The sequence below is a fragment of the Pongo abelii genome, chromosome 2, assembly GCF_028885655.2.
Source record: "Pongo abelii isolate AG06213 chromosome 2, NHGRI_mPonAbe1-v2.0_pri, whole genome shotgun sequence".
Taxonomy (NCBI): domain Eukaryota; kingdom Metazoa; phylum Chordata; class Mammalia; order Primates; family Hominidae; genus Pongo; species Pongo abelii.
The window spans coordinates 70,226,859-70,251,530 of NC_085928.1; the positions used below are offsets into that span (position 1 = coordinate 70,226,859).

Genomic DNA, 24,672 nt, shown 5'->3' on the forward strand with positions numbered 1-24,672 from the left:
TGGCTGCAGTGAGCTATGATCCTGCCACTGCACTCCAGCCTGGGTGAGAGAGTGAGAGCCGTGTATCTAAAAAAATAAAAAATAAAGAGATTGAGACCTTGCACAGTGCCTGCTGCAGCCTCACAGTTTCCCCTTTCTTCCCTTGATTCTCATCTTGTCTTCTTTCCTACCCTCCATTCCCGCACAATGGGACATGTGAGGAAAAGAGGGATACCAAATATTTTTGAAATGTACTGGCCTCACTGATTGAAAAGGGCCCGCTTCTTCAGGGGTGACAGCGGGTGCGGTAGCATCTGGGACTGGTATTTTTCAGGCTTGGTATTGTCCCATGAAGAGGGATTACTCTGACAACTTGGTGGCCGGAGGACCTTCCTATGATATCCTGCCTCTCCTAACCTCAGTGTAATAATAACACTTTCAGAGGACTGCCCTGAGGTAGGCATGGACAGCCACAGCTTTTGGTTCATTTCTGAAGTGGATCGAGGTGCCAAGGCTAATTTTAGGTGGCCCTGTCTTGTCAGTAGGGCCTGTCTGCTGGCCTGGGGTTAGGAAGCTGGGGGTGGGGTCAGAATCTGCTCACTGTGTTCAGATCCGTGTAACTGACAGCGCTGGCCACGCAGGTGGGCTGGGCTCAGACAGCAGTGTGTCCTGCAACCTGGCCACCACTGTTATCTGGGCTCACTCAGAACATGGCCCCTTAGCAGGAATTCCATACAGGCATTTTGGCAATAACGCTCCTCTGGTGTGGACATTATTCTCCAATGAGGACGGTTAAGTGGGGGGCTGGGTGGGAGGACTTGGCAGGCTGACCCTGCCATCGCTCCAATAGGCCCCCTCCCAAGGACTCAGAGGAAGGACGTCCCCCAGCAGGTGGACAAGGTGGGAGGGGGCCGAGGGAGCTCACAGCTGGTGTGTGTGTGGGGGGGTGGGTGTAGGGGAAAGTGGGGCCCTGGCCTCAGATTGCAGAGACTTAGTGTCATCAGGGATGGGGGCCGTCAAGGTAGGGTACAGAGCATAGTGTGGTAGATTCTGCACCTATGCTTCCAGAACTCTCCAGGAACAGGGAGGGTTATGCAGTATTCTCAAAGGTGGGCTTGCTTGGGGTAATCCACCCCCTATCCCACATAAATAAATATATACATAACTTTGGGAGGCTGAGGCGGGTGGATCACAAGGTCAGGAGATCGAGACCATCCTGGCTAACACGATGAAACCCCGTCTCTACTAAAAATACAAAAAATTAGCCGGGCATGGTGGCAGGTGCCTGTAGTCCCAGCTACTCGGAAGGCTGAGGCAGGAGAATGGCGTGAACCTGGGAGGCGGAGCTTGCAGTGAGCCGAGACCGCACCATTGCACTCCAGCTTGGGCGACAGAGCGAGACTCCATCTCAAAATACATACATACATACATACATACATACATAGAGCCAGGAGGCCAAATACATCTGGAAAATGCCCATGTTACCATCTAGACTCTCACTGTAGGCCAAATTGGTGATATCATTTCTGCTGAGCTCACATCTAAGGCAATTTTTAACACTGTTAGCAGTGGTCCTCAAAGTGTAGCCCCAGACCAGCATCACCCGAGGACTTGTTAGCAATGCACATGCTAAGGCTCCACCCCACTCCTACTAATAAGAAGCTCTGGAAGTGGGAGCCAGCCTTCTGGAGTTTAACAAGCCTTCCAGGTGATTTTAGTTTAAGGACCACAGCACTGGCCTACTAAAGGCTCTGAGAAGTTCTGCTGTAAAGAAACCCATGTAGTTTCTTTCACTCCTGCTGTAAAGAAACTCATGTAGTTTCATGTTCACTCTAATGTCTCCTGAGCCAGCCACATGATCCTTTTATGGTCCAAAATACTGGTAGCTCTCCTAGGAATAAGCTTTGGGAAATGGGAAAGAACACAGACTTGATTTTAGGCAGATGTTCATTTGAATCCCAGTTCTGAGGCACAGCAGCCTGGGGAGGCACAGCCACTTTACATCTTGGGGCAGTTGTAAGCTTTAAATCAGATACTTGCTTAGTCCTGTCCTTGGTTCAGGCAATGCCCACAGACTTGCCGACACTAACTACAATCACAATTAACACGATTAAGATGATAAACAGGCAGGTGTTACCGATACAGTTTCCGTATGTTCATGTCTCTCTTTTTGCCCTTCATTCTTCTCCCATAAATCTCTGTTCGGTTTTGGGGTGTCAGGCTGAGTCCTACAATTTCTTCCCCACACCTTTATTTTCAAGTTGCATGCCTGGACCACTTCTTGCAAAAATCATTGCCCTTTACCAGGGGAGCAGAAGTCAGGCTTCCTGCCTGATGCTTGGCTCTGGTAATTGTTCTATGCTGCCCTTTTATGAGAAAGGGGAGGGCGCAAGCATACAGGGTGGCCAGCACACATGTCCACTTGATGTGAATGCTCGTGAGGCAAGGCAGATGGGTCAGGGAGTGCAGCCCACACCCACTCCTAATGGCAGGGTTGCTGGGAACACACTGTCTGTGGCCTGTCAGCCCATCTAGCTACCCTTATCAGGATTCACTCCCCTGCTTCAAGGAGGTAAAAAGGGAGTTAAATAAGGGCACACAGTCTTCTTCCTGCCTGGAACAAATAACAAGCAGGGTTTTACAACTTAGCATCTTATCACAGAAAGGGTATTGGATCCAGGTTCTGCCCTACAGAAACCGTGGGATCTTAGAAAAGTTACATATTATCTTTGAATCTCACCTGTAAAATGGGTTTGATAAAATTCACCCTACCAGACAACTGTGAGAATTAAAGATAGACCCTGACAGTGGGAGCATAGTGTTTGGCACAGAGCAGGGGCTTAATAAATGTGGAATTGGAGTCGCACTGTCCCCCTAGGCAAATTGGCCATCCAAATAGATCCCATTTTTTAAGGCTTAAGTTCAAACTTTGATTCATGGGTCACATATTTATTGAGCAACTGCTATGTATATCGATAACAGCCACTGCAAATAAAGAGATGAACAAGACCTCAGCATCTACAGACGGTGACAGACATTAATTCACTAATTACATAATAATTAAATTAAAATTGTGGTTGGGGCAGGGACATAGAAGTCTGTCTTCCACAGCTAGCCCAGCCCAGCCCAACCAATAAAGGCTTCCTTTGGAATCCCTACTTATTTTCTGACTTTGGCCTTTTCCATTTACTGTCTAGTATCGCTATTTAAATGCTTCCCAAGTGTCACAATCATTTCCTAAAGTTGACTGTAGGCAAGGACCCGGGTTCTCAGGCTGCCTTTGCCTTTGTTCCACACTGAACAAATATGTGAGGCTCAGTCAAGAATAAAATACGATGTCAGATCCACATGTCTCTTGGGAATGGCGATTTGGAAATGCTACAGTGACTTAGAGGTCTCCTTCCAACTTGGAATTATCTAGTATTTAGGGTTTATGAACAAACAGCTATTTGAGGGTGGACAGAAGCCAGGATCAGGGTGGGGCGGGAAAGACCAGTTTATAGACCATGGTAACTAGACCTAATATTTTTTTCTTTTTTACATCCCTAGGACATGTATTCTTCCTGAGAAATGGGGCTTTTATGCGTCACTGCCAAATCTGTAGTAGAGGAAATAAATCTTGTTCTTTGGTCTTAGAGTTCTCAGATAAAACAGTTCCTTGGTTGGCAATCCCAGATGGTGCTAATAAGATGGGGCTTGGAGATGGAGGATGCAAGTTCTGGATGATTAGCTTGAGTGACTCCAAGGGAGAAAGAGTCTGGCCCTCTCTGGATGTGGCAGCAGCTTCGTTTGGGCTGGCATTTCCCTGGGTCGCTTGGCTCACGTGTGACTGCCAGCCTGTTCAGCAAGGTAGATAATGTGCTTGGGGATCTCGTGTGCTGGGACTTCTATCTCCAAAAGTTAATTGCCATAGAAACAAATGAGGACACTTGGTTGATGGGGCAGGGGGAGCAAAAGGTATAACAGGGGCTGGGGACCAGAAACGCAGTGCACGCTAGACCCACGTGGTCCAGCCTCAAGCATTCCTTTCACCTTCTGTGGGGCAGTTTAAGACAAACCAAGCCATGAGGCTTTCATCTCCCCAACGCTGGCTTCTCTTTTCTGTTTTCTCAGAATGGCCCCCAGTGGCTCACTCCTCAACAGCACTTCTTCCACACTGCCACTTCCTATGGGTTGAACATCCCCTCCAAAAACTCACGTTGAAACATAATCCTCTGCATGGCAGTATGGAGAGGTAGGGCCTTTTAGAGATGATTGGGTCGTGAGGGCTGAGGCCCTCAGGAATGGATTAATCCACTCATGGCTTAATAGATTAATGGGTTATCACATGAGTGGGACTGGCTTCTAAGAAGAGGAAGAGAGACCTGAGTTAGCACACCCAGCCCCCTTGCCACGTGATGCCCTGAGCCACCTCGGGACTCTGCAGAGAGTGCTCACCAGGAAGAAGGCCCTCACCAGATGCAGCCCCTGGACCTTGGACTTCTCAGCCTCCACAGATGTATGAAATACATTCCTTTTCTTTATAAATTACCCAGTTTCAGGTATTCTGCGATAAGTAACAGAAAATGGACTAAGACACTGCTAGAGGAAACTTTTGCAAGCACAGCATGGACACACAGAGGTACAACCTCTGACCAAAAGCCTGTCCATGACCTTTGGAATAAAGTCCTAAGTTCATGGCATTCTGCAGTTTGGGGACAGTGTCCTCTGCTTGTTTGATTTCCTGGGGCATAGAAGCTAATACAAGCTAATCAGTATTTGACTGATGAATGGATGGATGGAATGAACCCTCCAGGAATCCAGCCTCTGCTGCCCTCCCCAGCCTTGTGTCCCCAGCTCCCCAAGCATGCCACACTTTCAATCACGTGGGACTTCTTTTAATCTTCTAAATGCACTGTGCTTTCTTGAACTCCTGGCTCTTTTTGCAAATGCTCACCTCTTTAAGGGGGTACACATCCTCCCCTCAAAGCCTGAAGGCTTGGATGGCCCCTAGACATTCTTCATAGACCAGCTTGTACCTCACCAACTTCTTGAAGCTTACCCTCACCACCAAGCAGACTTAGATGTCCCTTCTCTAAACTGTGTAGGTTTTGCCTGTGACCTCCACTGGACTATGAGACTTTCAAGGACAGTGGTATTGTATCATTTTCCATTGGACAGTGCCTGGCACAGAGTAAATAAGCAACCAATATCTGCTGAATGCACAAATTCATGAATAAATGCACGAATGAGGGAACAAAGCCCCGTGATGGGGCCCTGACTGTCCAGCCCCGGGCCTGCATGGTTTCAGCTTGGCTGGAAGCATGGGAGAAACTTACGTATTCCACTTCTTTGGACGGGTCACTGAGGCTGCCATTGGTGGTAGCGGCAGTGGTCTCTGCCCCCTCTGGCTTTTCCTGTTGCTTCCCCTCCTCCTTGGGCAAGCCACCCTGCCCTGGGAGGGCCACTTCTCCCACGCCGAGGGCCTCGCTCTTATATTGCTTGACAAATTCTTCCATCAGTTTCAACTCATTCTCCAAAAGTCCACGGCAGCGCGAGGGATCCTGGTCATAGATGGGGAGCTGGTGCATGAGCTGGCGGCGGCGGTAAAAGGCGCCCTCTGTGCCTGTCACTGGCTGCTTCTCCTTGGGGATGAGCTCCATGTACTGCAGTCCCTAGGGAGGAGGAGGAGGAAGAGACAACATGATGTGGATGGGGCTTCATCAGTCAAAGAAACTATGACAGAATCTACCTAAAACTAAAAATGCATTATCTTCCAGCATTCTCAGCAACTGAAAGACCCACAGTCTTTATTTTCTTAACTTAATGCAGTTAGATTACTTTTGTAATTTTAGAAAATTACAAAAGCAATACTGTCCATTGTGACAAATAAAACACACATGAGAGAAAAAACTTTAGTAAAGGAAAAACATGCATCCCTTAGCTACCTTGTGTATGTAGGGAGTGTTCTATGTCTCAATCTTGGTGATAGGGCCATGGAAATGTATCTGTGTCAAAGCTCGTCAAGCTGTACACATCAGATGCACACACTTTGCCATATGCATACTGTATGATCGTGTGCTACATGACGGCATTTCAGTCCATGATGGGCCACATATACCACAGTGGTCCCATAAGATTATCATACTCTATTTTTACTATACCTTTTCTAGGTTTAGATATGTTTATATACACAAATACTGGCTGACCATTGTGTTACAATTGCCTGTAGGATTCAGTACAGTCACAAGCTGTACAATTTGTGGCCTAGGAGGAATAGGCTATACTGCGTAGCCTAGATGCGTAGTAGGCTACACCATCTAGGTTTGTGTAAGTGCATTCTTTTCTCTTTTTTGAGATGGAGTCTCACTCTGTTGCCCAGGCTAGAGTGCGGTGGTGTCATCTTGGCTCACTGCAAGCTCCGCCTCCTGAGTTCACGCCATTCTCCTGCCTCAGCCTCCCAAGTAGCTGGGACTACAGGTGCCCGCCACTGCGCCCAGCTAATTTTTTGTATTTTTAGTAGAGACGGGGTTTCACTGTGTTAGCCAGGATGGTCTTGATCTCCTGACCTAGTGATCCACCTGCCTCGGCCTCCCAAAGTGCTGGTATTACAGGCGTGAGCCACGGCGCCTGGCTGTCTAAGTGCATTCTTTGACATTCACACAAAGACAACATCACCTGAGGACACATTTCTCAGAACGAAACCCTAGCATTAAGTGGTGTATTACTGTCCTTCGTTTTAAAAAGGATTTTTAAAAACTTACACCTTATTGGCTCATGGTAACAGCTTGCCAACAACTTTGTGTTTATCCTTCCAGACTATTTCCTATGTATATTTATTAAATAAGGGCACCCAGTCTTCTTTCTGCCTGGAACAAATAACAAGCAGGGTTGTACTTAATGTATTTAAATGCTATTTTCTGTGCGTGTGTACCATTTAACATGAGTCCTTGGTCAGTGGGTTCTGTTTCTCCCGTGACTGGGCTAGCCCATGTCATGGTGTGGGACAGGGAACAATCTTGCGTGTGAGAAAGAGACACTTGTTTGCATCTGCTAATGTGTGCTCTATCTGTTCGTTAAGTAGCTAGCTCTCTACTTGCTAATAATAATCATTATTTTATCGCTTATTCTCCAAGGAACACTGTAGTTTTCAATTTTGGATGGCAGTGGAAATAAAAAGGAGTCTACATTTACTCATGGGCTAGGTTTCCCATCAAAATTTGAACAAAGCTCATTTTGCTTTGTTCTCTGACTTTCAATTAATGGTAATAATTACATTTACTAGTTTGCCTCTATCCCCAAAGAAAAGTTGCTGCTTTTAAACCTCTTCTTTAATATCATTTGCTAGACGGTAGCCAGTTGATAAAACTCTTACAGTATAATGACAAAAGTTATGCCAGCTGGCTGCCCTCACAAAACCTGTGTCCCACTCGGTGCTCTCTTCTCACTGGCCCCACAATTGATGGGCTTGATTTCTACCTTCACTCATGGACTTACACCTCCCCCTGACCCTGGAAGGAAAAGCCCTCTCTCGTCTTTCCTGTTCTTACAAGCTGCACTGTATGCTTTGGTCTCTCCCTAGTCCTTAACCATTCCTAGTGTATTTGAGCTGACCCTCTAGCGGGACAGTTCAATCCCTGAGGGCAGGCCATGTCCCTTCTACTGTAGTAGCAAGAGCAAAGGCTCTGGAATCAGCTTGTCCTGAACTGAAATCCTGGTTGTAGGCATGCCGGCGGTGTGACTGTGGCCATGTCATGCCGTCTCTCTGCACAGGTTCTTCAGCTGTAAAAATGAGGATTGTAAACCCTAGGGTGGCTATAGGATTACTTAACAGAACCACAGCGCCTACCAAGCTGGTCCAACCACAGCCCATGGGCCACATATGGCCCAGGACAGCTTTGAATGTGGCCCAACAGAAATTTGTAAAAAATTCATAAACTTTCTTAAACATTATGATATTTTTCTGTGATTTTTTAAAGCTCATCAGCTATTGTTAGTGATAGTGTATTTTATGTGTGGCCCAAGACAATTCTTCTTCTTCCAGAGAAGCCAAAAGATTGGACACTCCTGATCTACATGCTACTGACTTTATCTTTTCTTTTTTTTTGTTTTTTTGAGACAGAGTCTCGCTCTGTCACCCATGCTGGAGTGCAACGGCCTGATCTTAGCTCACTGCAATCTCTGCCTCCCGGCTCCAAGTGATTCTCCTGCCTCAGCAGGAGAATCCTCAGTGGCTGGGATTATAGGCGTGAGCCATTACGCCTGGCTAATTTTTGTAGTTTTAGTAGAGACGGGGTTTCGGCATGTTGGCAGGTTGGTCTTGCACTTCTGACCTCCACCCACCTCGGCCTCCCAAAATACTGGGATTACAGGTGTGAGCCACCGCACCTGACCCTCTTTGCTTTTCTACCTGTGGCTTTTCTCTTTTCAAATCTCTGATTACAGTTAGACTCACCAGCTACATATGTCAAAGTAGTGTCTCTCAATGGACACAGTGTGCAATAACCCTGCGAAAAATTACTAACATGCAGATTCCCGGGCACCAAGCCCCAATCAAGATCTCCATCCAGTAGGTGAGATGTGGGGTACAGGAATCTGCATTTTTAATAAGAATCTTGGTAAATCTGATGCAAGAAGTTGGCTCCTGGACTTTACTAGCACTACTGTTTCAATAAAATACTGGCAAACAAAAAAATTAGTGAGATAAACAACTGGGATTCTCAAGCACTGGACAGAGATCTGAGGAAAGGCCAGTGGACGATTCCTAGCTGCTTCAGGCTTTTGCAAAATGAAAGGATTCTCAAGGAAGAAATATGAATTTTGCTAACACCTGAGACCTAAATGAGCTCTTACTCTGCTCCAAGTTATAGTCAGAGATTCACATTCTTGATCAGAATGGTGTAATTTAAGTAGATGTTCATTTTAGATTTGCTGGCTTTGCAACACGAATTTTGCTTCTCTCAAAACTGAATATTTTTACTTCATTTACGTCGTGGGCAACATTCCTAATTAAAAAAAAAAGTCAATCTTGTCTAAAATCGCTTTTTCTTAGAAAAGTATAATTAAATCATTATGGACATAAGGTATTTCATGGTTTATTAATTAAAAAATATGCAAAGGCAACTTCTAATAGTAGAATTGACAAGGTCTCAGGTCAATAACATTTCCCCATTAATATGACTGGTAACTGTCTGAATATTAATGTGTTCACAAGTAACTGTCCAATTTGGCCTCATTTATATATTTGTTTTTATTGAACATAATTCTTATGCATAGGTGAGTCCCAGGGACGGGGAGATTAGGGGAAGATACAGGGCAGGGCCACAGCCTGAGAAACTGTGAGAGGCAAATTGTTCATCTTGGACAACCATTTTCCATTTCTGTGCCTGACCCTGACTCTGAACCTTAGCACCCAGTCTCCTGATTCCCATCACTGAGGTGGCTGCTGCTAGGTTCATCCTCCTAGAACCCATCTGGCCCATAGCTTATCACTTGGGGCTGGACTCATTTGGGAATTGTGGGAGTGAACACGGAAATTCATACTGAAATGCATATTGTACAGACCCTGTTGTTGTCTGATTTTAGGAAGCAGTGGTGAGGAAGCTAGGGTTGTTGTGGGGTGGGGGGAGTACAAGTCTAGGGCTTGGTACCTGCTGGGATTCATAGTAAATAAATTCTGGGAAACAGCATAGAAAGGGGAAAGGCAGGTGACCTGAGCTCCTGTGGGACTCAAATTGAGGGGTGGCTGCAGATGTCCCATTGGTCACTCTGCCCTAAATCCCAGAGGACACCTATCTGAGACACCTTCTGGCACTGTAAGCTCACAGCATACCCAGCTAATCCCAGGTACGTCTGCACATTTCTGAACGCTTTTCAAGGTGCTTTCTCAGACAGAAGAGACGACCTGGGTGGTGGAGTGTCAGGAAGTCAGGGTTTTAGGTCCAGTCCTCCTGCTGCTCTCTGCGTCAGACTGAGAAAGTATCTCCTGAGCCTCAGTTTCCTCATCTACAAAGTTCAGGTAGACTATGTAATCCCTAGGGTTCTGACCATCATGAGAAGTCCCTGGCAATCTCACTCAATGGTCACCACAACCAAGAGAGAGAGAAGAGCAATATCACTAACCCAAGTTTACAGCTCAGGAAAGGGGAAGGAGACGGCAGATTCCTGTCAAAGAGGCCAAGATAGTCCACCAACCGTGTGGATGAGCAGAAGCCCCTGTGCATCACACAGCTGCAGAAACTTCTGGGAAGCGCTTCGTCCTGACCCCGTCTTAGGAGACTGGGGTATCTGGTAGTTTTCTTCTTGATCAGTATGAAATTACAGGTGGCTTTTAGCACAAATATGTCAGTCAGGTAGGTCTGAAGAATCTCAAACTTTAGGGTGCATAAGAATCACTGGGAGACCTTGTGAAAAGTTTTCTGGGTCTATCCTTAGGTTCTGATTTAGGAGGTCTGGAGAGCCCTAGAAATGAGCACTTTAAGCCAGGAGCGGTGGCACATGCCTGTAATCTCAGCACTTCCAAGGCTGACACAGGAGGATTGCTTGAAGCCAACCTGGGAAACATACAGAGACCTCATCTCTACAAAATACTAAAAAATCAGCCAGGTGTGGTGGCACATGCCTGTAGACCTGGCTACTTCAGTGGCTGAGGTGGGAGGATCGCTTGAGGTCAGGAGCTTAAGGTTATAATGAGCGATGATCACACCACTGCAGTCTAGCCTGGGCAACATGTCTCAAAAATCTATCTATCTATCTATCTATCTATCTATCTGTCTGTCTGTCTGTCTGTCTGTCTGTCTGGTCTGGTCTGGTCTGGTCTGGTCTGTCTGGTCTGTCTGTCTGTCTGTCTGTCTGTCTGGTCTGGTCTGGTCTGTCTGGTCTGTCTGTCTGTCGGTCTGTCTGTCGGTCGGTCGGTCGGTCGGTCGGTCGGTCGGTCGGTCGGTCTGTCGGTCTGTCTGGTCTGGTCTGTCTGGTCTGGTCTGTTTGGTCTGTCTGGTCTGTCTGTCTGTCTGGTCTGTCTGGTCTGTCGTCTGGTCTGTCTGGTCTGTCTGGTCTGTCGTCTGGTCTGTCTGGTCTGTCTGTCTGGTCTGTCTGTCTGGTCTGGTCTGTCTGTCTGTCTATCTATCTATCTATCTATCTATCTATCAGCAGTTTAACAGTTTCTCCTGGGTGGCTCTGACACAGGACATCCCAGGGTTGGGGCTTCTCTGGGGGCAGTGAGTGTGGAAAGAGGATGTGACCATCAGAGACAGTGAGAAGTGGCAGCCGGACGGCCAACAGGCGGGGGCAGGCACAGAGGCCTGCAGAGATGGGTTAGGGTGTAGCCTTGGGTGGCAAATTTGCTCACACCGTCCCCTTCCTATTTCTTGCCCAGGGCCTGCCCCTGCTTCCAGAATCTAAAGAAGGATTTTGGAGAAGTGGAAACAAGAGCTTGGCTCACTCTGCTACAGTGGGGATCAGGTCTGACTAGCATCTTACTAACACCAAGCGCCGAAACAGCCCCATCCAGGCTGATTCAGCTCATGGGAGAGTAATTGCCCTTCCTGGGAAGACTGCTGACTTCCCCAGGTTCAGCAGTTGAAGGAATGATAGAACAGCCAACTCTTAGGGAGTGCTTGCTATGATCCAGGCACTCTTCCAAGTGCTTCACACACATTAACCCATTTAATTCTCACAACCACCCTCGGAGGAAGGTACTAATGTTACCTTTTGGAAAACAGAGGCACAGATAAGTTAAGTAACTTCCCCAAGGTCACACAGCTAGTATGTGATGGAGACAGCTTTGAACCCAGCAGCATGGCTCTCAAGCCCTTCTCTGCTGCCTCTCTAGAAGATGGATGATTTTCCAAGAGGAAAAATGTTCCCCAGTCTCTGGAGGCATTTCCTTTTGTCAACATTTCAGAGTGAGCGGGCTGTGTAAGCATCAAGTGGTAACAGGATCCCCCATTCCCTGGATGTGTCTGTTTCTCTGGCTTTCCAGGGCCTGCACCCTTTTCTTCTGAGCTTTACAATAAATGGTGTGCTAGGGATCCTGGGGCAGCGGCTTCGCCAGCCAGATGTTAGTTGACCCCTGAGTTCACGGTGTCCTTTCACGGCTCTGCACTGGCTTTGGGTGTCTGTGGCTGCAGGGCTAATGTGCTTCCTGGCTGGAGCCTTAGAGAAAGGGAGTTTCCCTTCCCAAGGACCCAGTGATCCTTTTTCAGCTCAAAGCTCCAGCTGGGGCTGGGCATGGTGGCTCATGCCTGTAATCCAAGAACTTTGGGAGGCTGAGGCGGGCAGATTGCTTGAGGTCAGGAGTTTGAAACCAGCCTGGCCAACATGGTAAAACCCCATCTCTACTTAAAAACAACAACAACAAAATTAGCTGGGCATGGTGGTGTGTGCCTATAGTCCCAGCTGTTTGGGAAGCTGAGGCACGAGAATCGCTTGAACCCATGAGGCGGAGGTTGTAGTGAGATCAGATCCTGCCACTGCGACAGAGGAAGACTCAGTCTCAGAAAAAAAAAAAAGTTCCAGCCTCTCCGTCTTTGCATTGTCAATGCCACTGCATCTAGCTGCCACTGGTGTGTACTTTGTGATGCCTGGCCTTGCCTGGCTGGTCTGAGACTTCCACCACTGCTCCCTATTCACAAACGTTGCTAATCAAGCCCTCAGAATCCCTCTTAACACAGCCCTCCAAGCAACCACTATTGACTGGCATGGACTTGGGAAGGGGATGACAGCGACAGAGGTTTGGGCTGGAGTCAACCACCTGGCACTGCTCTGACTCTGAAACAGAATCTCCCAGGTATCTCTCTGATACCTAACTACGTCATGTTATCTACATCTGATACCTGACTACGTCATAGGAGCTAAATCATGTTCCCATAACCTTTAGCAGGAGGCATTTTCTCAGACCAGTTGGAAAGGTTGGTTTAGGTTTTATGTTTCTCCTGAGGACCTTTCTTGATTTTTCTTTTTTTGAGATGGAGTTTTGCTCTTGTTGCCCAGGCTGGAGTGCAGTGGCACAATCTTGGCTCACTGTAACCTCCGCCTCCTGGGTTCAAGCGATCATCCAGCCTCAGCCTCCCCAGTAGCTGGGATTATAGGCGCCCGCTACCACACCCAGCTAATTTTTTTATTTTTAGTAGAGAGGGGTTTCACCATGTTGGTCAGGCTGGTCTCAAACTCCTGACCTCAGGTGATCCACCTGCCTCGGCTTCCCAAAGTGCTAGGATTACAGGCGTGAGCCACTGCACCTGGCCCCCTGAGGACCTTTCTGAGTTACTTGGTGCTCTGCAACCTGGTTGGGACATCTTGGGTGGAGAGGTTCCAAGAATCTGCCTGTATCAGGAAAGAAACTAAAAATGCAAAGCAAAGTGGAAGGGAAGGCACTCCCGTACCCTGGATTAGGCAGTGAAACACACATGGGCTCTGGAATCCGGAGACCCTGTTCTGATTCTTCGCTTCCTGATTCTCTGCTGGCAGCCAAGAACAGTAAATGGGCTTCATCTGACAAGTCAACCCCAGTCCATAGTGGTGACCTAGAGTGCTATGTGAAGAAGGATCCTGAGGGCCGATAAGAAGTCAATGGGAAACAGTACTCTGACTGATAAGCAATGCCTGCCATGGGTCTGGAAGCAGAGGGCAAGGTATGAGTAAATGCCACCCCTGCATTGGCTCCTCATGGGCCTCTGTCTGCTCCTCTGTAAAATGAGCCTGTAACATACTCAGCACATAGGGAGTGGGGAGATGTTCATGAGATACACATACAAATGCTCAGTGGATGCTGGTTTCTTTTGTCTTCTCCCTCTTTCCTTCCCCCAAATCCTGGCAGCTTTCAAAGCCACACTCAAGCTGCTTCCTGTTCATGATAGCCTTCCCTGAAAATGCTAACCCAGGGTATCTGCTCCTTCCTGCCTCCCCTCCCACCTGCCAGTTCGCCTGGCCTGGCCTGGATTGGTAGGCAGGAGCCCAAACTTTGGTGTCAGGGTAGCCTGAGTTCAAGACCTGGCTCTGTCACTTAAATCGGCTGTGGGACATTTGGCTAGCTGCATCGTTGCATCATCTCTCTGAGCCTCAGTTTCCTTCTTTGTAGATAAGGGTAATGATAGTATACTTCTAACAGTGCTGGAAAATTAGATGAGATTGTGCATGGATAGCTCCTAGTATAGTGGCTAGCACACAGTAAATACTTAACAAATATCCACAATTAGGCTTATTGTTATCAGCATTTGAAGGCTTAAGAATTGCTCAGGCTTTCATTCTGGTTGCAAAGGATGAGAGACAGCAAAATTTGGTTCCATTCCCAAAATATAATCAGTCTTGATTATTCAGTAATTAAAAAAAAGTTGGTCAATTCCCACCTATGAGTGAGAACATGCAGTGTTTGGTTTTCTGTCCTTGCGATAGTTTGCTCAGAATGATGTTTTCCAGCTTCATCCATGTCCCTACAAAGGATATGAACTCATCCTTTTTTATGGCTGCATTGAACAATGAGAACACTTGGACACAGGATGGGGAACATCACACACTGAGGCCTGTGGTGGGGTGGGGGGCTGGGGGAGGGATAGCATTAGGAGAATACCTAATGCAAATGATGAGTTAATGGGTGCAGCACACGAACATGGCACATGTATATATATGTAACAAACCTGCACATTGTGCACATGTACCCTAGAACTTAAAGTATAATGATAATAATAATAAAAATGTTGGGAAGGTGAGTGGGAAGGGGGAGTTGTCCAATCTCAGAAATGGGACTTGCCCTGGATGCCCAGATGCAGAGCAGACAGAGGGGTTCTTTATAGCCATGTGGTTTTATGAGCCAGCATTAATCACTGCCTGACGATGCCTTCCCCGATTAGTCTGGGGTCAATGTGTTTGGGGTTTTCACCAGTCGGTCCCTGACGCCCGCAGCCAGCTCTTTCATGAGCTGCTTGCTTTAGTTTCCACTGACATCCTTGAGACCTGCTTGATAGCTTACCCAGACCTGGGGCTGGAGGGAGACCTGAGCTCTGAACTACCGGGCATGTCCTGGCTCTGCTGTTGTTCTGTGGCTACACTCTGTGGCCTGGGACCAGCCCCTGTCTAGCACTAAAAACTTTTGAAGGCCAATTAACCATTCTGTGTTTCCTTACATGTAAAACAACTCCGCCTTACAGGGTGATCGAGTTCATGGATGCTGAAGTGTTCTTTTAAAATGTGCTTTTGTTTATCAGAAAGTACAGATTAAGAAAAAAATCTTAGTCTCTCTTCACTTTATCTGGAAGGGATTTTCCCCCCTTAAAGCAACAGCTTAGAACTGTGCCTCTCAAACTCTCTATGGCGAAGGATCAAGGTTTGTTTGTTTTTTACTCATTGCAGAGTGATTTGTGGTCTCTCTCATGTGATTAGAATGTAGTGCATGCCCCATAAGATTTCAGTGTGAGTCTTACCACAGTGGAATTCTGTTCAATGATATGAGTTCTCATCCCATCACAGTTGCATGTCAAATTGCTGTAACATTTTCCCAACATATATTCTCAATTTCTCTACTTTTTTCATTGGGTCCAGGTCACAAAGACTGTGTGGAAGAGCTCCAGTCCACAGCCCACACTTGGAGCATCTCTGGCCTAAAAGGTGACATTGCACTAACACTCGTCACACCTATCCTGCACGCTGCACCATCCTGGGTGCAGGGATGTTACAGTTTACAGGACAGGCAGGGTGTCTGCCCTCATATCTAGACACAGAAAAAAGATAATCTGCTTGCAATAAAAGTTGTTAAAGAAACCAAAAGAAAGAAAAAATGTGATAGGATGGCAGGTGACAAGTATTGTAAATTGAATATCTGGAGAAGGACTATTTGGGAAGAGCAAGGAAAGAATCTTTCAGAAAAGGGGCAGGACGTGCGAAGGCCCCAAGGAGGGCAGGAGCTTGGTGTGTTCTAGCACTGGAAGGAGGAAGTCGGAGTGTCATAAGGTGTTGAGATGTTGGGAATGAGAGCACAGTGATGGGAGCCATGGAGGAGCCTGAAGGATAGGGCCATGAAGGGCTCCAAGGTCACTCCTTTTCTTCCAGCTAATATTCAATTAAATGTCATGGTCGCACTTTTAAAATTGTTGAACCTTCTACAAACTGTATTAACTTATAGAAATCATCCAGCCTCTTGTTACTCCATGTGTGAGGTTCTGGGGACCAGGAGCATCAACATCACCTGGGAGTATGTCAGGCGTGCGGTATCTCAGGATGACCCTAAACTTGCTGGATGCATTTTGATGAGCTCCCCAGGTGATATCTACACATGTTGAGATTATAGGAGCCCCTATCTGGTGCACTGGATCTTGAAGGTGGCTGCATGGGGAGTCATTTAAAATGGTCACATCTGATGATTTGGATTCTGTAGTCTGGAGCTTCTGACTCAATGGTCTGGGATGAGACCTCAGTATGGAGACCTTCTGCAGGTCCTGGGGATTCCAGTGAGCAGCTAGGGTGTAACCTTGTGTGAGTCACTTGCTCTCTCTGGACCTGTGTCCTTTCCGCCCTCCTCAGGGTTTCTCTGATCATTTACTTGAGATTTCTCTGGTTGCTTTTGTTCAAGGTTGTATAAAACCAGTTTGGTTCTCCCTTCTAAGACCAATAGGTTTCAGCATTTAGGCAGAAGAGAGAACTGTTTCTCTGCTCTCCTACAGGTTTGCAAAGGGCATATCCCAGGCTACTTCGAGGGAAAATGAATATCTTGCAGATGGAGATAAGCACTCAGAATTTTGAGTGATAAACTGTCTCCTGTTCAGAAGTGAGGAGCCCAAATGGAACAATGAATGTCCCTGTACTAGAGCTGCAAGGCCTCTTGTGGTCCATAGGAACACCTCTACCTATTTCACGGATAAGGAAAACCGAGGCCCAGATAGACTTCATTTTTCAACATCACATGATATAAGGGCAGGGCTAAAACCACAGCCACTCCTGTCATTTTTGTGACCTTGATCTCTTGCCACCCCATGTTTGAAGTTCAGAAACACTTGACATGGCTAGTATTTATGAGGATAGGAAAACAACTGTTTGGTTGGGGAAGCTCTCTTACCAGTTTCTGGGTGACTCCAGGGGGAGCCCACTCGTAGGTGATGGTGTCAAAAGTGGGATCTTTCCCAGTGGCAATAGGGTTGGTCATGATCATCCGGTTCCTCTTGTAAATCCGGATGCCGTCCCCGCCTTTCACCCGAGCAGTGAGGGTGGAATACTTGGAGTCCATCAGCAAGCGGCCAATTTTCCGATCATCTTCTAGGTCGGAGGTTAGGCAGTGGTCCTCTTGGCTGCATTTGCAAGACTTGCATATTTTCCTGGGGGTGGGTGGATGGGGACGAGTGAGATTAACCTCCAGGAAAAAGAGGCAGATTCTCCTGCTAGCAGCATCTACCCTTTTGAAAGCAAGCTAAAACTTTAAGTTGGAAAGGTTAGCAGCAGACAAATGGTAACCTGAGACAAAAAGGCCTTTGGAATTAGGAACTGCATTTGGGAAATGACAGTGTTTGTATTAATCTATCAGTGAAGAATGTAGGATATAACTTGCGCTGGTAAAAAGAGTGGCATGTTTTCCCTCCTGGTGGTTGCCACGGCAAAGGCTGATTTGTTCATCAGAGATGCTCTAAAGCTGAGCTGCAGTCTGTGTGGCCCATAGCCTAAACTTGGCCCACAATCTGCTCTTGTAAATAAAGTTTTATTGGAACACAGCCATGACCATTCATTAACATATTGTCTGTGGTTGGTTTGGGGCAACAACAGCAGAGTTAGTAGTTACAACAGAGAGTATCTGGCTCACAAAGCCTAAAATATGTACTTACTTTCTGGTCCTTTACAAAAAAAGTTTGCAAACTCCTGCTCTAAAGAATTATTAAAATTGTTTTCCAAGATCATAGCCTCGGAGCTTCAGCAACTTTTAAACTCTTTAGCATAAATACTGCCGTTAGAATGCGGTGAATATTTTCTTCAAGAAATTTGTGAACAGGACCCAGCAGGGAGAGAGCTCAGAAAACCCCTCTGGCTGGGGAGATGGATGTTTGTTGGGAAGGCTTTGTCAGAAGAAGGAAACACATCCTGGGGAGAGTTCAGATTTACTAAAAGGCCTCATGCTTCTCTTTGACAATTAAAAACAAAAATCTGTGGCTACTTGGTGTCATGCTGTTAAGGTTTAGAAATCAAAACAGTTCCACGGTATGAGAGGAAAATCGCTCCCCTCCGTTTTCGGCCTGTCACCATGGGCAGGCTGTGCTGGGTCTCAGATGCTCTTCTGCATGCAACTTGAGAGCTTGTTAAGTAAAGTGAGCAATGTCAAGGCCAACTGCAGGGATGAGGGAGGCCCAGCAAGGGAGGTCACTGCAGCTGAATGATCAGTAAGGCTGAGGGAACCCTCCTTTTCCCTCCTACACTCAGGAGGTAAATACGTCTGATCGAATATCACAAATGTTGATTGTGGGGCTAGTGGGGGCAAGCCTTGATGGTCTGCATTAGTGGTTCTCAACTAAGGTCTATTCTGTCCCGAGGGGCAGAATTAGCAATGTCTGGAGACATCTTTGATTGTCCCAGTGGGGTAGAGGAGTGCTATTGGTGCCTGGTGAGTAGAGGCCAGGGATGCTGCTAAACATTCTACATTCCAGAGAATAGCTCCAATAACAAAGAATTATGAGTCCCAAAATGTCAATTGTGCTGAGAGGTTGGGAACCCCTTACTGAATATGAAGAGAAGAAGGCCTTGTTGTGACCTTTAAGGAGCTTAAAGTTGGGATGGGAGAGGGAGAGAAAGTCAGATGGAAATTATATAAAGTAGAATACATTCAGGGCATAAGAGAGTTGCCTATAATCTGGGGATAGTTCTACTGGCCTGGGACAGTTCTCCAGGAGATTAGTATGTGGTACATAGAAAAAGGCTTGGTGTTTAGTGGTCATGAGTTTGGAAAACAGTGGGCTAAGGGAGGTTAAACACCTCTCTTTAGTGCAAAGCTACTCCTTTGACTGATACGGTGATGTGCAGCATGACATTTTGAATGCTACTGGAGAAGCTTGTAGTACAAGTTCACATTCAGTGGGCTGCAATTTGAGAAATGTTAAAATTGACAATCTCAAGGACATGTTCCAGTAGCAAAAAGGAGAAAATGACCCTAAGGGTGCTGCAGGGAATAAATGAGAAGGTTTTCCTTCTCAAAAAAAATTAAATAAATAAAAATAAAAATGGGTTGTTTTGTTTTGCATTTTATTCACAATAAATAATATTCTCTTGCTTATCCCTTTACAGAGCCAGGCATGAGGAGCCTGCTTCTTTAAGAAGACAGGCACTAGGCAGTATCAGTGGTTGACAGGTAGACAGTGAGAACAGCAGGGCTGGAAGTGGAAGGAGAAGGAAGAGGCAGAAAGTGAAAGAAATCCTGGCATGGAGGGACACAGAGGAACCTGACTCTTCAGTGTCCCATCTGACCTTCTGACCTCCCCAATACTTTCCATAAATAGAACTAGATGAGGAGGCTGCCCATAGCTTTTTCAGTTAATGTGGAATTTCAGGATGCTAATTAGAGAGGCTGGGAATGCAAAACATTTCAAAACAAAAAAAAGTTAACAGATCTGAGATTGTTCCTTGAAATGGTGTCAACACAATTTCTCCTCTTACTCACACTCTTCATGTGGCCAGGCACATTTCTGGGACTTTATAGATGAGGGATACTCCCCTCTCACCCCACCCCACTCTTTCCAGGTGCCCAGATTGTAGACGATACAGGCACACCCCAAAATATACTCAACGGTATTAAAACGGCCATTTCTGCAATCTGTCATTGGTAATCTGGGACTGAATTCTGTCCTGTGATGATTAGTTGAAGGGCTTTCCTATTAAACCATGTTGGTTGGCACTTTGGTCATTTAAATGTCTTTCAAACAATTGAGAGTTTAAAACCTGGAGCATAAAAATGTTTAACAGGATTTCCCTCCTAAGCTTCTATGATGTTACTGCTTCAATTTGAGTCTAATTTAAGTCCCTATTTGGATTCTTCAAACCAAGGATGACATTTGATATGCAGGACCTGCAAGCTTCAATCTGTATTTCTCAAAGCCAAATTCACTCAATGTTCAAATCACTTGTACGATGACAAGGAAATGGAGGTATTAAAACAATGCTAAGAGACTTCTGCTTGTAGCCATGAAAAATAGGGTCCAGAATTGTCCTCTCTTCCTAAACAACTGGAAAACCAGAAAAAATATACCAAACTATCATTTTCAGATGTTGGACAGCAGGGAGCACAGGACTGTGGTCCTTGAGAGAAGGGAAAACTGATTGAATTGACTCGGTGGGTGCATTTAGATAACATTTTCCCCTGGCTCAAGAAGTATAAAAGGAGACACCCTAGCTGTCTTCAAATTGCTGAGGAGGAATCAACGCTGTCCTGAGATTCTAAGGGAAGATTCAGGACCAGTGGGGTTGAAATGATAAGGAAGTTGACTTTCTTTCCAGGCCATAAAGAGCTCAAATGGCCAAAACAGAAGTGTGGAGAACTCCTCTTAGGAGTGTTTAAATTACAGAAGGAATTTTTGAAGGGGATAGAAGCCTGAGTTGGATGACCTTGAAGGTCCCTAGCAATCAGAAGACGGTGCGAGCTCCTCTGAGGTTGGGAACTGTCACGGAATGGAGTTACGGAACAGTGTTCTGCTCTGAAAGCTCATAGCCCTGTGTACTGCAGAACGGTTAGGAGCATGGGATTGGGATTCATGCAGATCTGAGTTCAAATCCTGCCATCTGGTAGTTGTCTCCCCATTGCCTACCTTCAATGTCCTGATCAACAAAATGGAGACACTAATACCTACTGCTCAGGTTTATTTCAACATTTAAATAAAAAAGATTTCATTCAGTTCATAAGTGGTTATTTTTATAATTCCCATCTCATAATGGAAGTCAGCATTGCTGCGAAAACACCTTCCAAACTTTGTCCCCCCACTGAGTGCTCAAGGCAACACTACAGCAGTGATGATAGAAACTCTTTCTTTGCTATGTGCTCCACAGAACTTAACTTTCCTCTCCCAGGGCTGCAGGGACAGACTCACAGTCTGTTCCCTGCACACTCCAGAGGTGCCGTCCACATAGATGCTGACATGAATGCTGCCCAGGGACGCTGCAGTGTGGCAGCCTCATTCTTGTCCTCAGAATCCTCAGTGGAAAAAAAGAAAGAAAACCTCTGCGAATCCAACTCCAGCTGGATCTTATGGTCCTCCTGTGCAGATGTGAATACCAGGTCCTGGTTTTTAAGTATTATGGACAGAATGACCTCTCTTTCTGTCCCAGGGGCCACTCTAGACCAAAACCCATCCACAGCAATGTTGGCGCAGTGGGGGGAGATCAACCCCATCCACCAAACCCCGAGGCATACCCTGAAGGCACAAGGGACCAGCTAACCTCTGCCTGGGTCTTCCCAGAGCAATTCTTGCTGGGCTGGGCTTGGTGGACTCTACCTTGAAATGGTTTAGGAAGTGCTAAACTCCTTCTTCACATCTCTACTGCCCCCGCCACCCTCCCCCAAGGACTTTTTTTGTTTCTGAATTGGACCAAGCAGGAATGCCTTCCCTCTGCAGCCATCCTTCCCTGACAACGCATACAACCAAAGCAGTCTCAGCGAAGAAAGCAACCAGGGTTCCCCGAGAGGACAGCCAAGTAACAAAGGCAGACAGGGACCCTCCTGACAAAATCTGTTACCTCCATGAATGTGGCTCGAAGCCCGAACATGTCCCCTTGCATCCCAAACATGCCACACCTCTTGCTGACTGCAGCTGGCCCAGCGACATCTGGAAAAGGAACAGAAAAGAGGGTGTTTTCCTTCCAAACATCTTGGACTGGAGATGCTTGACCTCTAAAAGACTTGGCATGCTGGCAAAAGGACTGTGTGGGGTTCAAAGGGCTTGAGATCAATAAGCCATCACAAACTGTTTACCGGGAACTGAGAAGACCAAACGGGAACATGGAATGGGGCCAGAGGGTAGGCAATTGTGGAAGGGTGGGGCTCTTCCCAATAAGAATGCAATGGGGGTTACTTCCCAGCCTCCAGTGCTGTTTCAAAACAGCAAGACTGGTTGGAAACGCCCTGCTGTGAGTGACCATCTATCTATTCCATCCCCCACCCTCACCCACTCTCACTTGTCACTGGAATGGAATCTTCAGTAAGTGTCTCCTCTCCCTCATTTATTTGTGATTTATTGATAGAGTGTGATTAAACCAAAGCTACAGGCACAAACAAATGTGCATTCTGCCAAATGTTTATAGCTCGAAGCATAACTTAAATATTTTGCTAAAACATTGAAAAACCACATGAGCACTTAAAATCTCCTTTGGAAGGAGAACAATGCATGAGACAGGTTTTATTACTTGCTACCAGCCAAAGGTACCAAAAGTGCATTTGCTGCTGCTGCTGAGGTGTTTAAACCCAAATGGCATCTTCAAACCAGAAGCATCACCTGGGAGCTTGCCAGAAATACAGACCCTCAGACCCGACTCCAGCCTGTTTGAATCAGAATCTGTACTTTAACAAAATTCCCAGGAGATCTGCATTACATTAACATTGGAGAAGAAGTGGGTTAGTAATATGGATCTGCTGGCTGAGAAACTTACCCAACTCTCCACTGGGGTTGGGGTGGGGACGACTTGGTACAGGGATGTACTTTATTATGATTTCACCTGAAGCAGGGCTCAATCAACTAGTAATGTAAAGGGATAAGCTTCTTATCCAACAGACATACCATTTATTTAGCATCTACTATGTACCAGACACAGGAATACAATATAAGACTTAGGTGTGCCCTAGTGGAACTCATGGTTAGCTAGGGGGATATGGAGAGAAAAACACATTCATCTCCTGCTCCTGTAAGGGGCAAGTCTGAGGTAAAGGAAGCTGCATGTTGTGGTAGTAAAAAAGGCACGAATTTTGGAGTCTGAGAGACTTGGATTCCAAATTGAGCTTTTCAGTAACTTATTGCCTGCCAAGCCTTGGACATACCGAGCCTCAGTTTCCTTACCTGCCAAGTGGATACAGAGATAATATAGTAACGTGCAGGACCACATTAGGCACTAGACATGGTAACTGCTCTTATTTTGCCACAGATTTTAGAAGCACAGGGGAAGGTGTTAATAAATTCATATGGGAAATATGAGTTTATTAGAGCAGACTACTTCTTCTTAGAGGAGGTGACTTTGGATTTGGGCTGTGCAAGATGGATAGGCAGAAAAGGGAAAGGAGATGCCTAGCAGAAGGAAGAAAATGTGCAACTTAAAAAAGGTATGAAAGGCACGATGAGTAGGGTATGCAATCTGAGCATGTCCTTTGGATGCTACTAGTCTACTCTCTTTGCATTTAAGAGGGAAGATACAAGCAGTGAAACTTGTGAAGCCATCCTCATTGCCAGTGGTAGAATTCAGACATATGGAAAGAGACAGCTGTCCTTCACAATACTTCTCTTCAGCACCAAATCTTCTCACAATAATGCCTCACTCCATGCCTTCTATTTGGTGACTGCTGTGTATACCATGTCCCCACACACTTTGTCATTTTGTTCAATACATATTTACAACTTCAGGGAGTGAGAGTCATGTTGCACATATGTGGAGTGTGGAGGGAAGCAGGTTTATATTTAGGCCTATTCAATGCTAGATTCATGTGAAAAGTGAAAATTAAGACAACATCCACTGCTAACTCATTCTCCTAAGCTGGGGGCTTTCTTTCACAGGTAGGACTTTGCTCCCTAAAGCCACTGGCATATAACCTTGCTCATTTCCACCTCTCCTTCTTGACACCTTCAGTTCTCCTAGTTGAAATGCAGTGATCCTCACACACTTACTATTGGAGTCATTCAAAGTTTATTTTGAGAGATATACAACTTGCGAATAAGGCTTCATTATTGGACCATTTCAGATATACTCAGAAGGCTGGAAACCGGAGAGGTAGGTGGAAGCATTTCCAAGTGGCAAAGCACCCTGCACACTTCAGCTTTATTGTTCTTCTAATGAGAGGCTGATTTAACCCTCATTCTACAAGGGGATTAGTTCTGATGCTTGGCTTGGAGAGTGGAGCTGCAATCTGTCTACAAACTCGGGGTTTGATTTAGAAATAGTGATGTAGGTAGGTAGCACAGCAGAGCAGAGCAGAGCACTCGCCAGTGATGCGGGGGTCTGGCCTTTGGGTGCCAACTTTGGCATTTATTAGCTGTGTAACTGGAGACGAGTCATTTCCTTGCCCAGCCTAAAGCATCTCCTCTGAAAAATAAGGAACTGGCTTGCACTTGGGTTGCCCACATTCTGTTCTGCAGGATCCTCACTTGGTGAGATGTTACAAAGTGGTTCCTGGTTGGGAGTGGGACAGAGAATTACCTGATCAAATACAAATGGCAGGCACTGGATGTGTAGAGGCTCCCGAGCCTTTAACAGGCCAGCCTACGTTAGAAGCAAGAAACGAGGTAGAGAGCAAGCAACTGTTTCGGGTTTGGAGACCCAGGCTTTAGTCCCAGGTTTTAGTCCCAGTTTTCCCCCTTTCCTCCGCTGTACTTGGGCAAGTAGGCTTGTTGAGTTCCATGACCTGCGTCATGGGGATACCAAGAATGCAACTTGCCTTGCAGGGCTACCAGGAGGTTAAATGGGATGCTGCCTGAAAAGGGCTTGGCACACACTTATCATGCACTGAGCGTTTTTTGTTGTTGTCATTAATCACATCTTGTGAAGAAAAGTTTGAGAGACCCT

At 46.3% G+C, this 24,672-nt stretch overlaps 1 protein-coding gene across 1 annotated transcript in view; it reads right to left on the reverse strand.

Annotated features, from left to right (window-relative positions):
- LMCD1 (LIM and cysteine rich domains 1) overlaps nucleotides 1-24,672 on the reverse strand; it is a 67,303-nt gene that overhangs the window by 14,014 nt on the left and 28,617 nt on the right. Inside the window, exons 2-4 of the mRNA XM_002813488.4 lie at nucleotides 21,646-21,734; nucleotides 17,003-17,258; nucleotides 5,298-5,633 (exon numbers count right to left, since the gene is read on the reverse strand). Coding sequence (XP_002813534.3) covers nucleotides 5,298-5,633; nucleotides 17,003-17,258; nucleotides 21,646-21,734 — 681 coding nt within the window. The remainder of the gene's footprint in view (nucleotides 1-5,297; nucleotides 5,634-17,002; nucleotides 17,259-21,645; nucleotides 21,735-24,672) is intronic.